The sequence below is a fragment of the Daphnia magna genome, linkage group LG10 (genome assembly GCF_020631705.1).
Source record: "Daphnia magna isolate NIES linkage group LG10, ASM2063170v1.1, whole genome shotgun sequence".
NCBI lineage: Eukaryota > Metazoa > Arthropoda > Branchiopoda > Diplostraca > Daphniidae > Daphnia > Daphnia magna.
The window spans coordinates 813,739-830,768 of NC_059191.1; the positions used below are offsets into that span (position 1 = coordinate 813,739).

The window sequence follows — 17,030 nt, forward strand, 5'->3', positions numbered from 1 at the left end:
TCTCCTCCCTGCGGGAGCGCGCGCAGATCCGCCATTTGCCCCGACACAGGTGAAAAACGCGTGACACGTTAGACAGTCCAATTAGAACAGCGCCACCGCTACATTGCAGCAATTGAAGAGAGTGAGAGATGATAAGATCGAAAAAAAAAAAAAATTGTTTTGCGAGTATAGAGCACGTGCGTCACAATCAAAGAGAGAAAACATTTATAAGGAGGGGGGGTGAAACTCCCGCAGGGCCATGATATTCCATTGAAAATGGCACCCCCACATCTTCCACATTACGAATGCAGATAGACGTCACTGGGATCGATTCAGCCGATCTTTCTCGTGTAAAGAAATGAATCAAATGATAATGGCAAATTGAGGTCAATAGGTCAGAGACGAAGAAACAGAACCTTGAACAGTTAAATAAACTAACACCACATTTGTGTAGACATCTCGTTATTGGCTGCCGACGGGTGTAGGAGGGACGTGAACTTCTTTGTGAAAAGAACGTTAACATGAACCCGCTTAATGCTAGACGTCAACATCAAGAGCAACGGCATTGAGCATCACATTAACAATCGCCGAGCTGTGACATGGTGAATCATCCGGCTGTCGCGTATATAGATCCTGTCCTTTCCATTCATCTTTTTATAGCTGACTTCATAAGACGCTATGTAATCATTAAAGAAGGAGGCTCTGAGAACACAAGCTGGACGTGTAACCTGAATATGTGTGTCAATGTTTGTGTGTCAATCCGAGCCTTAAAAAAGAGAGGATCTATACGTAAAGAGACGAGACAAGAGGAGGAGTAAAGAATAAAACGGGACAGACAAGAAGTGGAGCGCAATGTGACCTCTCTGGAGAGACTTGGGCTGGATCGATCCGCACACGTCTCTCAGCTCCAGGTTGTTCTCCTCTCGTGTCTGCTGTTCAATTTCGGAAACGTGAAATGAAAGTGTGTTTGCCCTTGTTTCCATTGGTTCTTGAAAATTGAAATGTGTTTTGTCTTTAACTCTTTCAATGCAAAAAGAAAAAATAGATTTTTAATCAAATGTGGAAAACAATGGAGGTTTAGCGTTGCTTTATTACATCCATAAGGAGAGTTTACCTTGAATCGTTCGCTGGTGCCTCCTGGCGGCGGGTCACGACGGTCCATGGGCCGTCGATCGATTCTCGCGTCTTCCAACCCCAAACGGCGACACACAAACTGAAATGTTTTCAATTTTCATAAGAATCAAAATGTTCACATTGTTTGAACGAAGCAGATTGATGCCGAAGAGAAAGCTCGTCCTTTTAAGAAACAACATTTACGTTCTCCTCTTCAAATACGAAACAATGGCCGTCGAGGCTCAATGGACGGGAGAAAGTATCGGTTTTCGGCCTCTTTGAAACAGCTGATCGGTACAATGTTTACGTTGATTGGTATCCGTGTCTTTGTCGATCAATTACGTCGTTCCTCTATTGGTTGGTGACGCAAAGAAACAGCTGACACACACGCGGCCTTACACACTGTTGCCGATTAAATGGATCTCGATTCGTGTGACGTGTCACGAAGAAAATGGCGAGTACGAGTCTTCCATTTCGAGATCTTTTGAAAGTGTAGGTGGAACATTTTAAACTGAAGTTGGTCGGTGCTCACGAAATGGAAGAACGAGTTTCTCTCGGTTAGTTGAGATCTGTCGTGTGTGTACGCGTAACCCACGGGATCAGTTTGTTTCTGCTCGACAATCACGGAAATAACGAGGTGATGCGTTTTTACACTTAATTGGACGCTGCATGTTTCGATTGCCAACAACAACCAAAAGAATCAATACATCCATCCTGCATTTCGTCTGTTTTTTTCAAATCCAAAATGGCTGGACCTACGAGTTCAATGACGTCATACGGTAACGCTGGGAGGGGGAGTCTCCTGCGAATTCCTGGAAACGTTTTCGCCAAAGAAATCGATGTGGAGATTGTCGTAACACAAAGAAAAAAAAAAGAGTGACAGGGTACGAAAAACAAACGAGTTGAGATCGTTTGAAATCCAGGATTCTTTTTCTGTTTTATGAAACTTCTCATCTGCATACCTGCCCCCTAGTGATTGATCCTCTGTGCGTCTTGTGGAACGTGAAACACGTTTTCTACTTACGATAGCAACATAAATAACGAAAGAAAACTTCCTTTCGTCCAAAACAAAATAAATAAAAGATTGGAAAATATAAAGACGAATTGCTTATCGATCGCGTGACACCCACAAACGTTCCACACAAAATGTTTAAAAGAAGCTTAAAAACATTTAAAAAAATCTTACGTGTGTCATGGCCGTCAAGGATGAGTATACGTCCGAGCTGAATTGAAAGCCAACTCCATCTAGTCTCGATAACTGTTCCTCTTATTTAACGGTATCGTGCACAGGTAACACAGACAAAGGGAAAGTTCATCCTCTTGTGTGTGTGTGTGTGTTTAAAACACACACATCGAAATGGAAGGAGCCAACAGAAGCGTTCAAAGAGAACGAAGGGAATCTCCCCGTAACACCAACTAAACACATAATTATTTGATTTTTTTTTTGGGCAGACAAATCGACCTAGTTAACAGCAGACAACATCTGCGAATGAAGTCGTTTGTCAGACGTTTTCATGAAACAGTGTTGCCAATATCAACTTATGACTTTTTAAAAAATATATTTAATGTTAAATCAGCAGATGTTTTCTTGTTATACTGAACTGGAACAGGTACACTGAAGAGTTAATGCAAAAACTATTTAAAAAACTAAAAAAACAGTGAACATGTCGCGTTGACACACATTCGAGAAATCGCAGACGACGGCTATGAAAATCGATTTGAATTGATGGCCACCTGTTGGATTGAAACTGTTATGTTTTTCTTTCAAAAGAAAGAATAGTTTGTTATAATCATAATTTTCAAAAACGAAATAAATAAAAAATGACTCTAACAGGTGTCGGCTAACGCGCGGAGCAATAGCCTTTCGGTCACGGTCGACACGTGACAAATTGGCCAATGGCGAAACGATTGCGCTCCCGTTTCTTTTTGGCCGCGGACGATTTGTTTATTCGTCCTGAAAAATTTTTTTTCACGATGGCGTAACGTGAAGATTATTGTGGTAAAAAAATCTCGGTCCAGCGAATGGGTTTAAAAAAAAGGAAATTCTGTTAGGGATGATGGACTTTCTTTTCATTTTGTCGACATATTCCATAAGCGATGCAGCGTAGCGGCCACAACTTTCTCTTAGCCAATAAGACGTTACCTCCCAACACGATAATCGCACGCCCCCCTTCGTCAATGGCACACACATCCAGAAAAAACGTGATTCAAACAATTTCGATTTTCTTCTTCTTCTCTAATTAATTTCTTTTTGATGTGTCCGATAGGGCGCCGGAAAAACCCCGTCTGCTTACGTCAGTCTACATCCCGCCATCATTTGAAAAAAAAAAGGCACAGTATAAAGCGTATAAAAACGACAGGAGATGAGGCCAAATAAGAAGATGTTCAAACGCGTGAAACTCTTTTCTCTTTGTTACTTTGTCGTTCCACAACCTTTCCAGCATGACACGAACAACGTCAAATTCCAACGTCCCGTATTTCTTTTTTGTTCCCAATACGGAACTCATTTTTCCCCCCCAAATAAATCAACGTTTCAAACATCACCAGCAATAACGTGAATTTTGCCCCTTCAAAAAGAAAGACATTAAATGTTAGCCCCTATATTTATAAAACCTCCTTTTTATGTATGGCATGCTGGTAGAGTGTAGGTCAAACGAAGAAGAGATGCTCTCGTCATTCCCACACTTGGTTCGGAGAAAGTTCTCTTCCCTCTTTGACATTCCATTTTCTCGTTTGTTTTCTTTCTTTTTCTTTTTTTTTTTTGAATAATAACAACAAGTCCCGCAAGCTCCGTATTCTAAATTTATAACTCTGTCCGCTCGTTTTCTTTTATTTAAATTAAAATTCTTACCGCTCAATTGTGGGCTCTGGCGGAGAAAGTTGGGCCCAAACGAACTCTGCGTTGCCGACAGCAGCCAATGACCTTTTTTTCTTCTTCTTCTTCTTCTTATTCCAGGTGAAAATTTCAACAACAACAAAATAAAAAAAGATTCTCTGTTTGATGTTGCTCACAGAATAATTTTTTACCTGTTGATCGTCTGCGTTAGCTGCGGGCCGTGGTGAAAGCTTTTTCTCGTGAAATGTTCAAATCCAAATATCGAAGTTGGAAAGTGAAGATCTATTCGTTTTGAAAGGACAAAGTGCTGATGTAAAAGCAAAGAAAAAAAACAAAAGACGTATACTTAAAAGTTGAAAATAAAAAGTTGTCACTTGCCGCGTGATTAATTATCGCCGCACCGCAAACGATACGTTTCAAATGGCAGCACTTTCTCCCACGTTGTTTGATCTCTCCTGTGGGCTTCCCCCATTCCCCCCTTTTCATTGGTACTCTGTTCGGTAAAAAGGAGAGGATGATGACCTGAAAAAGTGAAAATCCCTTCAATTTAGTTTTGATTGTGATTATGTTCAATACTGATGTCAACGGCCATAAAAAGTCAACATTAAAAATTCATTTTCTTGAATATTCGTGAATTTCTTAGCCGGGAATCACGGGAGACAACGGGAGAAAGTCTTTCGTTAACTGCATCACGTTATGAATTAAAAGACCGCATTCTATGCATGACGTGTATATAGTCTATACGACATAAAGGACTTGCACTTTCTCTGATTATCATTGAGACATAGGACGCAGATGATCTTTCATGGCGTTTGGCAGTTCATCTCAATTGTGCACCTCATTAAATTCAATGAAATTGTATAGGAAGACAAATTTAAAATAGGGATTATGAAAGTCCAGCACGCCCGCAGTTCCACCAAAAAGAGAACCTTTGAAATTGTGTGTCCCTTTCCCTTATTTATACACCAGATGGGATCATTGCACCGCAATTGACTCGCTAAAAAATTCTTTTTTCTCACACGTAGATATGCAAATGTCATTTGATAATTGAATTGCACCGCACGTTACGCTATTCACCGTTTGAACAGGACATTTGCCCCCACTCTGCACTTTAAAATGAAGAGCATTCAGAAAACGTGTATTACGCGTGATCACCATGTTCCAAAAAAATGCAGGGCGCTACGAGGAAATGGGGGTGAAAGTGAAGGGGACAATCGCACCGAACTTTTTCTTTCTCCCGTTTTTAATAGGCACAAAAAATAAAAAAATAAAATAAATAAAACAACATTTCAGGTTTCCTATAGATTAGCCAGAGGTAACATAACAAAGAGGTCTACGTGCGTCTGGTTCTATACACACACCAGACAGGCTCACCTCGTTTTTCTAGGTCAACATCATTCACGTTTTTTGATTAGATACCGTTGAATTCCGTCCGTTCCGTTACACGTACGAAGATTTGTTTTTATTTATTTTTTTTTTTTCTCTTAAATTTACATTCAATTTTTAGAGGGGGGGTTGCAATTCCTATCGTCAATAAACGAATTATCGTTGCGTGAATTCCAGCGTTCACCTGAGCTTTCGTCTGCTATACTCGTATGCTTTCTCCGCTGCTGGGCATCTTTCGGTTAAAGGTGTGATGGCTTATATTTCATTGGAGTCCCCCCACAAAAAAAAAAAAAAATAAAACGCAGAGAAAGGGAGAGGTGTGCATATACTATTAGAGAGAGAGAGAGAGAGGTAGGTGGGAGTTCTTCCTCTCAACTCACCTCAAAAAATAAATAAATATGTACTACCCGCTTGTGTGTGTGTGTGTGTGTATCTAATCTCGATGGCAGCCGAAAAAAAAAATCCTTTTTCGTCAAAATTTTGAAAAAGAGGTTGAACGAGGGGTGGTTCTTTCTCTTCCGGGCTCTTCCTTTCTCTTCTCCCCCCTCCTTCTCCCGACCGCACACTACTAGCGCATGAGGAGTATTTACCTTTTTTTTTTTTCCTTTTAACACACAAAAAAGAAAGAAAGAAGGGATACCTACATTTCTTCCAGGAGGATGGGCTATGCACAGTTGTCCCAGTGGCGGCACGGGTATATAAGGACGGGTGTCTGCGTTCCAGAAGACACAGAAACACACGTCGTCAGCAGCAAATACAGCGGCACAAGAAGAAGAAGCTTCTCTTGAAACACCTGCTATTCTCGTTTCGATTTTGAAAAAAAAAAAAACATGTCAATCAATCGATCGGTAAGTTCATTGTTTTTCGTCTTCAAAAAATGTCAAGTTTGTTCTGAAATAATCGGCCATGTGCCCCCCGCAGGCGCTGTTCACCTTATGTCTGCTGGTAGTGACCGCTTGTCTGGCCGAGCCCATCCGTGAGAAACGATCACGTAAGTGTTGACCTTAATTCTTTCGCCGGTTCATTCACAAACGATGAGCCCCTCTTCTCGTTGATGCACAAAATAGACGCACGTCAAATGAATTAAAATATCTATTCAAATTTTGAAAGAGAAACAGCAGTTTGTCCAGTTTTTGAGGCCTAAGAGGCTATCGATTAAGGTTACGCGTTTGAGCCACATGTGGGCTATAGAAGATGACCTGAATATTTTCGTTGCATCTCATTTTGATTTTCTTGAATTTTTCCTTGCCTCATCCCCGAAAAAAACAAAAGCGGATGGACATGGACATCATGACCACGGTCACGATCACGGACACGATCACGGACACGGCGGTGGCGCTCCCATTCACACACCCGATGTAGGTGCATCGGCTTACGGTGGTCCAGTGGCCGTCCCGTCTTACGACGCCCAACCGGCCCAGCAACATCACGACCATCAGCATCACGACGCTCAAGCGGCCGCTCCGTCTTACGACGCTCAACCGGCTGCTCCTTCTTACGACGCTCCTCAACAGCCGTCCTACGACGCTCCTCAGTCTTACGAAGCTCAAGCGGCGCCATCTTACAGCCCCCCGGCTCCTGAATATTCCCCACCAGCCCCTCAGGCTTACGAAGCTCAAGCAGCGCCATCTTACAGCCCTCCGGCTCCTGAGTACAGCCCACCAGCTCCGTCTTACTCCGCACCAGCACCTCAGGCGTACGACGCTCCGGCTGCTCCTTCCTACTCCGCACCAGCTCCTCAGGCGTACGAAGCTCCTGCTTACTCTCCTCCGGCTCCAGCTTATAGCCCTCCGGCTCCAGCTTATAGCCCTCCGGCTCCTGCTTATAGCCCTCCGGCTCCAGCTTATAGCCCTCCGGCTCCTGCTTACTCTCCTCCGGCTCCTGCTTACTCTCCTCCGGCTCCTGCTTACTCTCCTCCGGCTCCTGCCTATTCGCCACCGGCTCCTTCCTACACCCAAGCCGCCCCCGTTTACACACCACCCGTTCAGTCGTACTCCCCACCGGTTCAATCGTATTCCCCACCTGTGCAATCTTACTCGCCTCCGGCACAGTCTTACGGAGCTCCTCAACAGTCTTACGGAGCACCGAGACCCAGTTACGGAGCCCCTAAGGCACCCAAGAAGCCAAAGGGCAGCTACGGACCGCCTCAGCAATCTTACGGAGCCCCGCAAGCCACTTACGGAGCACCTATTCAATCTTACGCTCCTCCTCAACCGTCTTACGCTCCTCCTCAACCCTCGTACGCTCCTCCTCAACCTTCTTATTCACCACCGCAACCATCGTACGCTCCACCGCAGCCGTCTTACGCCGCCCCTCAGCCTTCCTACGGAGCTCCTAAACCCTCTTACGGTGCGCCGAGGCCCAGTTACGGAGCACCCAAGGCTCCTAAGAAGCCCAAGTCGAGCTACGGACCTCCTCAGCAATCTTACGGGGCTCCTCAGCCGGCTTATCACGCTCCCGCTCCTGCTTACGCTCCTCCTCAGCCCATCTACAGCCCGCAGCCCGTTCAGCAGCAAGGTTACGGCCGTTAAACATGCACGAGCGTGAGTTCGCTGGTTGATTCACGCTAATGCAGCAGCTGACGATGATTACTCACCTTTACACACACAGCACTTCTCCGACTTTGTTTTGTTTTCAAATTTCTTTTAGTTTTCTCACGCTGCAGTCATTCTTCTTTAACTATCGCCAGTATATCTTATATTTACCACCAATACCAAAAAAAAAAACAAGGATTTATAATAATTTTGAATTTTTTTTAAAACATCAACTTTTCATCAAGTTTAATTATACCCGGTCACCTTCCTTTTGTTTCCCCCCTCACCTTTGTTTGAATTCCTTCATTCTTTTGCAGATGATTCATTTTTTTTTCTTCTATAAACGATTGAAATTGTTTTAGACAACATGTCGGATGTCCCCCGCTCAGATTGAAATATTTTGCCTCTCAACATCGTCTGTTGTGTATGACTATTTTTTGCAATCAAAAGGAAATGAAAACAGAAATACATCTAAAAGGTATTCAAGCATCTTTATAGCCTGAGGGCTTTTACCTAGCATCAATTGGACGATCTAACCGATGTGAAACGTTGATTTAATTTTTTTAAATTTAATTTATTCACCGGTCCAATGTCCTGTACAACGAGATCCAAAACACACACACACACAAAAAAAAACAGGTATGCAAATGAGGACCAGAAAAATTTCGATTTGGAAACAATTCATTGATTTACTGATTGTTACTTCGATTCGTTTTTGGAACTTTAGAAAGTTAAAAATGTCCACACAATTTATTTTTGTTGTTGTCTCGGCGACCAAAGTATAAAAAGCGTTCGGCCCCCATGCAAATTGACTAATGGGTCGGCGTGAACGGACGCGAGTCGCTCCCTTTGCCGATATGGCCCACCTTAGAAAGAGAAAAGTCTGGGCATTATTTGTCTACTCTATATATGTAGTAAAAAAAAAAAAAACACGTTGCAACACGCCCCAACTTGAACTCTCTCGTTTTCTCATTTGAAGGTTAAATGCAAACACGTTCGAATTGCGGACACGTTTCCCGATCGCTAAATTGTTTTTTTTTTTGAGGGGATTTTTTGCACACACCTTTCTCCTTTGCGGATATACACGTGGCAGTCGTTCACCTTTTAAATATCACAATTTAGAAAATGATTTAAATCTGAAAAAAAGCGAAGGTAAGGGTAAGCAAATATGACACCTGTCTGTACATGCCCGTCAGGCTGTGACATGTCGAGTCCACTACAGACAACAAAGAAGAAAAGGAATTTTCATTGACGTTTTGCTTTTGTTTTTTTATCTACTACCTTTACGTTATTCATTTGTTTTTTTTCCCTTTAACGTAAAGACTCCCCTCTCTTTATGGAAGATAGTCTGGGTCACGAAACTTGTTTAAATCCTGAACCAATCAGATGTGAAAAAGTCTATACTTTCCATGTATAGGAATAACGCAATTATACGATTTGAATTCTATATATTAGTTTTATACATTTATGGTGTATTATATTAGTAGATAATATTGCAGTTTGTCACATATAAAAGGGGAGTCTATACATCGATGATTCCGATTTACGATTCACACCTTTTTATTGGCCCATCATGATCGTTATAGATTTTAAAATATTTTTTATGTTTGTTTTAAAATGTTTAATAGCATTCGTTTTCCATTTTGCTTCTTGCCCTCGTTGCAATTGCAGTTGAATGTGTCCGTTAGATTGCCAGAGGCGTTTCACCTGCGATGCAAGTGGCAATTACACGAAAGACGTGATCGATACACGCATAATATATACGTTCATTAAATACGCGATGATGATGACACGTGACCGGATTTTCAAATAACCCTTCCACAATTGGTTTGTTTCAGCTTCATTTTCACCACACGCCGATGGCGATTGCGTCATTGAAAAAGTTCATACACAAGAAAAATGGCATCGAGCCGGTAGGACGTCGGAATGAAACCGTCATCCATATCGGTCCCTTCTAATTTATGTTTGAAACATTTTTGAAAGAAAGAAAACCGCTTTCGCTATATGTCGTCTGATGGCGCCGGTAGCCCATTGTTTTGATTTTAAGTTGTGTTCTTCTTTTGAAAGTTGTTCATCTCCATACAGTCTCTGGTTCTCACGTAGATAACACGAACATCGTCGCTGAGTCTGTATACCCAAACTCAATGGGAAAACCAGTTTTCAGGCTTGCATTTTAAAAACAAAAGACGGTCTAACCGTATACGGCTGTTTTGACATTATCCATGTGTCTATAGATGCAAAAGAAACTACAAAGGGGAACGGGCAGAATGCCGCCGTGGATGTTTGAACCCGAACACCCGGAATATAATATACGTAAACGAGATGCAGAGAAAGAATGTATATATAACAAGGTGGAGGGAAAACAAAACAAAAATGAAAGTGAACATTTTTATTATTTTGGACCGGATTTTGTTGTTGTTGTTCAACTTTCATTTGACCCCGAGTAATTTGCCTACTGGGCTGCTGATATGTAATTAAAACAGTTTTATAGACATTAATTGATGAACGTATAGTGTAGTCAAACATATATACGATCGTCCAAAGGCTGTTGAAATTAAAAAAAGAAAAGCGGACCTTTCTTATATACGTGTGATTACGCAATGCGCGTGTGTGTGCAGCTATTGTTTTGCCATTCAAATTGGGGAGATGTTGATGAAGCTCATTGTAATGTCGGTTCATTTGCATTTTTTATTTGAAAAAATTCTCTTTCTCTTCTTGTCAATTTCAGTGACCTAGTAGTACAGGAGCTATTAACCCTTAAAAAAAAAAAAAGTTTGAATGGAACAGGGGGTCTCCTTTCTCAATGCGGGACAGAATCGGCCGTGACCCGCTAGACGAACTAATTAATAAAGTTATTACCGGTATATGCATATTATATACGTCTGCTATAATGTCTATACACTATATACGTATCCTGGCCATTCATTTGTTTCTACAACACACAGACGTTGAACTATTCAAAATGTCGGCCGGAGGCGTCCACACTGTGTCTAAAATTACGTAATAACAAAAACAATTGCATAAAACTGGCCATGGTCAACCACATCATTATAATTTTTCACCATTTTATTTCAAAAATAAACAAACCATCAAAATGAAATACCACACACAACGTGAGTGTGTGTGCGCACTGCTATCTAACCGCTGTACGTATATGCAAATGAACAGTGTGTCAAATGACCGTTACGATATAATCACGAGATGTTGTCTTCTTGTCCATTTCGCTATCTCAGTTATCCCCCCTTTATCCCTCAAAATAATGTCTGCACTTTGATTGCGTTGCAGAGATTGAGAAATGGGGAAATCTCTTTGTGTTTTTTATGTATTTTTGACCCTGCTGGTAAATAGAAAATTAAGAATGCAACTTGGTCCAGTTGATTTGCCCGCAGCGTGAACACGCCGGTTGCGACATTTCGCAAAACTCTCACCGATGCATCAACCTCTGAAAAGGGAAAAAGAAACTATAGGCAATTCACGTTTGACCGGTGACTCGGTTCACGCATTACTTCGTGTGTGTAACGCGCGCAGACGGGAGTAGAAGAGGTACCGTGTCAAGGTCTATCCGCCCATCCAAAAACCACACCGGTTGAAACCAAACAAATTTCTATTTTGCTTTTATATTATATATAGAGAGAGAGACACTATATAGAACTATAGATACATCGGCCGCCTATATGTTCACCTGGGCAATTTGCATTGAATAATTCTATAAAAGTAGCTGATGTGTGTAACCAAATTTAAGCAACGTTGACCTTTCACTTTTTTTTTGAGAGAGGGGGATTTCAATGATGTTGCCATTGTCAGGGCTATGACTATACAGCGTGAAAAATGAGGTCAATTCCTGGTAATATGATAAACACAGGTGAGAAAACGGACGATCTCTCTGTTTGTGAGCCAATTGGCTCATGTGCAACAGCCCTGATCATGATTCTGTTTTTGGCAGGGTAAAGGGCGTTCGTCTATATACAGTTGGTGAATTCACGTGTCAGACTCGGAGAGAAAGGGACAACGAAAGGGAGAGTGTTCTGCCTTATAACTCAGGACAGACAGTCGAGACAGAGGAAATTCAATTAACATTTAAAAATGAATGCCAATCATCTTTTTGAGACAGCCTTTTTCATTTGATTCCATTTTTAAAATCTTGCACACGTTGGATGTTGCGCATTGATTCACCAAACAGAGAAATCCAGACGATTAAAAATCAATTCATTTTGCTGTCTGAAATGAAATTTGCATAGATTCTAATTACTCAAAAAAAAATCGTTGTGTGTGTTCCCGGTATATATGAGCTTGGCACACACACACACTGGACTCTCACAATTATTTCTCTTTCTCTTTGGCTTCCATTTCGGATATACGGTGGAAGAGAGAGTTCAGCTCTCGACCCGTCGTCCTTGGATTTTTTTCATCAACAGGTGAATGGTTCGTGCACCTTTGATGCACATTTCAAGGGAGCAAGAGTTTCGTGAAACAAGCAGCGCACGGAAAGTGTTCTACTTTTGCAGCAGAGCCGATGGATGGCTGGGCTCGAGACTCCATTCAACGGGCAATGTGACAGGTACATTCACCTAAAACCCCATTGCCGCACCTTCTTTTCTAATCGGCGTGCGTGTCTCTCTCTGTCTAGCGCGTGTATATAAAGCTTCGGCCGGCATTTGTTTCAGACATCGAACAGCCCAGCAAGCGGATACAGTCATCTAACAGTTTTAACAGCCGAGCATCTGCACGTTGAGTGGAAAGATTTAAAAATTTCAATCGTTTTATTGCGAATCTCTGTACCCACTTCAAAAGTTTGATAACAAACAAAATGGCAGTCAAGTTCTCTGTAAGTGAAAAATTTTTTTTTTTTATCGATTCTTAATGGTTATACTGATTGGCTTCCACGGTTGTTGAAACTCTCATTTGTTTCCTTTGTTATATAGATCCTGCTCGCCGTCTGTGTGTGTCTAGCAGCGACATCCGCCAAGAAGAAGGGCGGAAATGATTGTAATAAATTCAAGTTTTAAATGTCCATTTTTCTTCTAAAAAAAACAAAACGAAACATTGATTTACAGATGGAAGTTATGGAGCCAGTTACGCCCCCCGCTTATCCAGCCCCCGCTTACTCAGCTCCTTCCTATTCAGCTCCTTCCTATTCTGAACCTTCCTATTCAGCTCCTTCTTATTCTGAACCTTCTTACGCTGAACCTTCTTACGCTGCTCCTTCTTACGCTGCTCCTTCTTACGCTGCTCCCGCATACTCTCCTCCTGCCTACTCTGCTCCTTCTTATTCGGTTCCTTCTTATTCGGCACCTTCTTATTCTGCACCTTCCTATCCTTCCGGTAAAGGTAAAAAAGGCGGCAGAAAAGGTAGAAAACCACTGAAGGAATTATTGAAGGCCATCAAAGGCAGCGATATTGACTTTCACGCCCTCGTTGCAACCCTTTCTTCTTTAACAGGAGACTATTCCGCAACTTCCTACGACTCTTACTCCGCACCGTCGTACTCCGCTCCATCGTACGCCGCTCCATCTTACGGCAAAGGAAAAGGCAAGAAGGGAAGCGGATATTCTAGCTACCAGCAGCAGCCATCGTACGCTCCAGTCTACGCCGCCGCCCCGGCTTACTCCGCACCGGTTTACTCCGCACCGGTGTACTCGGCTCCAGTTTACGCTGCCCCGGTTTACGCCTCAGCTGGCAAGGGTAAAGGCAAGAAAGGAGGTAGTTACGCTCCTTCTTACCCTGCTCCTTCCTACTCCGCCCCGAGTTATTCCCCACCCGCCTACTCTGCCCCGAGTTATTCCGCACCCGCCTACTCTGCCCCGAGTTACTCTGCACCCGCCTACTCTGCCCCGAGTTACTCCGCACCCGCCTACTCTGCCCCGAGTTACTCCGCACCCGCCTACTCTGCCCCGAGCTATTCCGCACCCGCCTACTCAGCTCCGGCTTACGAGGCACCTTCTTACACCGCCCCAGATTACGGAGCTTCGTCTTACGAAGTTCCTAAACCAGCTTATTAGGTATTAAACAAATAATTGTAGTAGAAAGAAGGGGGGCAGAAAGAAAAGAAAGAAAAAGGAAGTCGGATTGATTTTTTTGCTTGTGTGTTCCCGGCCTCTTAATTCTAATTCTTTCCCCCCACCCAACCCCCTAAACTCAGAGATATATAATATTATACGTCATCAGAGATATTTCAAACAAATGATTTGAAATTGTATGCCAATATCTTCTACCCCCCTCCCCTATACTCCATCCACAAAAAATCTCTTTTTCTTCATTTTCAGCCAGAGTCCACTCAGTTTTATATATAATATTTAACATCAATTTACATGGCAGTCAACCATTCATGAGTGTATATAATAATATATAATATATATTATCTAATTCTGATCGCGCTCAAATTAAAGAAAAATATTGTCCAGGTTTAAATGTCAAAAACATTAAAATCTAAACGATAAATCCGCCCAAATACCCCCCGACCAGATTCTATATATATATATACATCATATTTTCACCTTATATATTATACACATGTATTTATATATATTTGTATGCTCGAGTTGATCGAATAACATTTATATATATTTAATTGCCAAATATACCGTCTCGACCGAGACCCACACATTGAACCTGCTCGTTTTGTTTTTCCTCGTTCGTTTCATTTCACGGTCTCATTTCGGTGTAGTCAATTGATATTATAGGATACAAAATCTAAAGAGTACATTGACCTATATATATATATTTGAACTAACCAATCCACTTTCAGAAAGCAACAATAGAAATGCTGGTTTGCTTTTTGTTTGATAAGGAAACGTGCTGAATGCAATCATTTCTTTAAGCTCAATGGAATTGTTCCGACACAGGTGAGACTCATTTGTATAGAAAGTGAAAAGAAAGACTTTGGTGCTGTATAGAGAGAGAGTGATCGTCCAATTGCGTCATCGCTGTCAATGGGGGTTATTGCCGGTTATTGGCCGGCAAGTCCCGACAGGTTTCGTTTTGGGAGAAAATCATGTGGTGTGAGTATTTTATATTTGTTTTAAAAATAAATAAATTTAAAACAAAATGGGGGCAAGACAAACAACTTGAAACAACCAGCAGTAGATGGGGCTTCCAGTTTGAGTGATGAAACGCAAAGGTGTATATCCAGGTAGACTTAGCCTACATCTTTTAGCTAATAAGAGAAGAACTTTGTGAGCAGTTACACAATAACTGTAACACCTGAGACCCACATTGTACATATAGCATTACATTTGCATGCGAAAGAATGTGTATGTCAACGACGGGGGCTACATATACATTTTAAAGAAATAAATGTAGCAAAGTGTTCAGTTTCGTCTTTTTAGTCAACAGGTGTTTCAACAAAGAAAAGAAATGAACATGAAACTCTTGTTTTTATTTATCGTTTGAAACTATATTACGTATATATAATACACCCGGAGCTCTTTAACCATTTTTTAAGAATAATGAGACTCTCGTTAACTAAGGACATAGATGCCAGAAAGAAACGATTTGAATCGTTTAAAGCTTTTTTTTCTTTTTAAAAAAACTGAACTTCTTTTTGCTTTTTCATGGGCAACATCGAATGGCTACTGATTACAACCCACAGAGCGCGCTCCAGGTATCATATCCCGCGCGCTGTCTAATTTTAAAAACCCACCAACGTTTATTATTTTCAAAGGAAAACAGCGCCAGTGGCGCTCTAATTTGCATAGACGAAATAAACAAATTTTTTCGACTAACGCGGGAAGTTCTTGCGCAAAAATAAAAACTCTGATCGACAGAGATAAAAAAAGAAAAATGTTAAGAGTTTAGAAAGCGAGCTCTTTATAATATACAAGGGACGCAATGACGCAGCGAATGTTTCGTATCTATGCTTTCAAAATTGTGTGTAAAGTCTAGTATGTATGCATCACACATAGGCACTGCATCGCAAAACAAAAAGATGGATATCATTTTTTTGGACGACAGCATTCCCCGCCATTTGAACAGCTTGTTTTTGTTTTTCCTTGTTTTATATATTGTCCCGATTTCGGGGCCGGCTGCAAATTTAAAACATTTCGTGAATAAATTATAAAACACGACGTTAGAAGTTGGCCGAAATTATTTCAAAAATGCGCGCACGGTTGGTGTTGGCAGACTGTGCGGTTAGAGTATCCACTATCACGCGTGTCAAATCTGCTGACGCGTGAAATTTGGGGGAGAAACAAACACTTCAATGTGTCCGCTTTAAAAGAAAGTTTATGTTTGTATAAGAATCAGTAGATAATAGAGCAGCACCTTCGTTCTTTGTAGATAGAAAACAAGTTTATTTCACCCGGATCAACTCTTTTCCGTCCTTAATCGTGAATAAAGGCCAGTTGGTTACACATGCATCATTTGCATATTGCGATGAAATGCTTGCGCATCACAACGTTTTTGAATGCACGCGTTTCAATGTGTGATATATGGACGATTGGTCATGCTGTGAAAGTCGAACAGCCATTTGTGATTATATACCCGGCTGTGCTGTGTACCACTGGGATAACTGGTACGATGGAAGGAGGAATTGTTCAAGCTTTATCCCCCCAGAGGCGGCCAGTACCTGGCGATACAAGAGGACTCCACCTTTATTGCATATAAAGAAAGGAGGTTCCAAAAACACGATTTAAGACGCGCTCTTTTTACGCAAACAATTTACGAATAAGGCAGTTTGTTTTTCTGATTTTTTTTTTGCCAATGACTCCACTGTCGTGTAGAAAGCCGTGACCGGTACACACGTGGTCCTTTCACAATGTGCGGTTCTCTGCTGCGATAAAAATGCTGAGAGGTGGAAACCCAGTAGTGTACAGAATTTGAATGGCAAGGTGCCACATTTCGTTTTGTCGGGGATTCTATAAGACTCGATGAACTTTAAACGTGATTCCCTTCTCTCCAGCTCATCTTATATTCCTGAAGATACTGGACACTTATTTTCTATAAGTGATCTGCAAAACGAATGCAAAAGTTCAAAAGGAAAATGTTAATGTCAGGGATCGGTAATTCACACAAAATCCCGTATATTGTCAATTTTGTATTTTTATTGTATTATTAGCATATATTTGCATATAATAAAATATAACTGCAATTCATGAAGCTCCTTCTTAGGGGTAGCCTTCTATATATGATGGTATATAGAAAGGAACGTTATACGTTTTTGTACATTATTTAGCAATACGTGGCGC

At 41.5% G+C, this 17,030-nt stretch overlaps 2 protein-coding genes and 3 long non-coding RNA genes across 9 annotated transcripts; 3 read left to right on the forward strand and 2 right to left on the reverse strand.

The window, feature by feature from the left end:
• Positions 1 to 137: 137 nt before the first annotated feature.
• LOC116932626 lies at positions 138 to 2,566 on the reverse strand. Its single transcript, XR_004399595.2, has 3 exons — positions 2,279 to 2,566; positions 1,094 to 1,192; positions 138 to 999 (listed from the first exon to the last, which is right to left on the reverse strand). It is a non-coding gene; the product is annotated as an uncharacterized LOC116932626 (long non-coding RNA).
• A 584-nt stretch (positions 2,567 to 3,150) lies between these two features.
• On the forward strand, positions 3,151 to 4,092 carry LOC116932642. The gene is made up of 2 exons (XR_004399624.2): positions 3,151 to 3,294; positions 3,360 to 4,092. It is a non-coding gene; the product is annotated as an uncharacterized LOC116932642 (long non-coding RNA).
• A 1,935-nt stretch (positions 4,093 to 6,027) lies between these two features.
• Positions 6,028 to 8,337, forward strand: LOC123477075 (DNA-directed RNA polymerase II subunit RPB1-like). Its single transcript, XM_045180382.1, has 3 exons — positions 6,028 to 6,162; positions 6,236 to 6,305; positions 6,587 to 8,337. The coding sequence occupies exons 1-3, from the start codon at positions 6,145 to 6,147 to the stop codon at positions 7,843 to 7,845; spliced, it is 1,347 nt and encodes a 448-aa protein (XP_045036317.1). The 5' UTR covers positions 6,028 to 6,144; the 3' UTR covers positions 7,846 to 8,337.
• On the reverse strand, positions 8,141 to 9,461 carry LOC123477082. Of its 2 annotated transcripts, XR_006652356.1 has the most exons (3): positions 9,024 to 9,083; positions 8,912 to 8,949; positions 8,141 to 8,714 (listed from the first exon to the last, which is right to left on the reverse strand). It is a non-coding gene; the product is annotated as an uncharacterized LOC123477082 (long non-coding RNA). The 2 variants fall into 2 exon arrangements; XR_006652355.1 differs by having other exon boundaries at positions 8,912 to 9,461.
• A 3,035-nt stretch (positions 9,462 to 12,496) lies between these two features.
• Positions 12,497 to 14,456, forward strand: LOC123477078 (repetitive proline-rich cell wall protein 1-like). Of its 4 annotated transcripts, none has more exons than XM_045180389.1 (4): positions 12,497 to 12,673; positions 12,771 to 12,834; positions 12,903 to 13,624; positions 13,655 to 14,456. In XM_045180389.1, exons 2-4 carry the CDS (start codon positions 12,829 to 12,831, stop codon positions 13,845 to 13,847), a joined length of 921 nt encoding a protein of 306 aa, XP_045036324.1. In that variant the 5' UTR covers positions 12,497 to 12,673; positions 12,771 to 12,828; the 3' UTR covers positions 13,848 to 14,456. The 4 variants fall into 4 exon arrangements, with proteins under 4 accessions (XP_045036324.1, XP_045036323.1, XP_045036325.1 ...); XM_045180388.1 differs by having other exon boundaries at positions 12,498 to 12,673; positions 12,903 to 13,594; positions 13,625 to 14,456; XM_045180390.1 differs by having other exon boundaries at positions 12,498 to 12,673; positions 12,903 to 13,424; positions 13,488 to 14,456.
• Positions 14,457 to 17,030: the final 2,574 nt, after the last annotated feature.

Excerpts from the sequence above, each read along its gene's own strand:
- LOC123477075 (XM_045180382.1), top strand. Across the intron at positions 6,306-6,586 it reads CATCCGTGAGAAACGATCAC|CGGATGGACATGGACATCAT; the intron begins GTAAGTGTTGAC and ends AAAAAACAAAAG.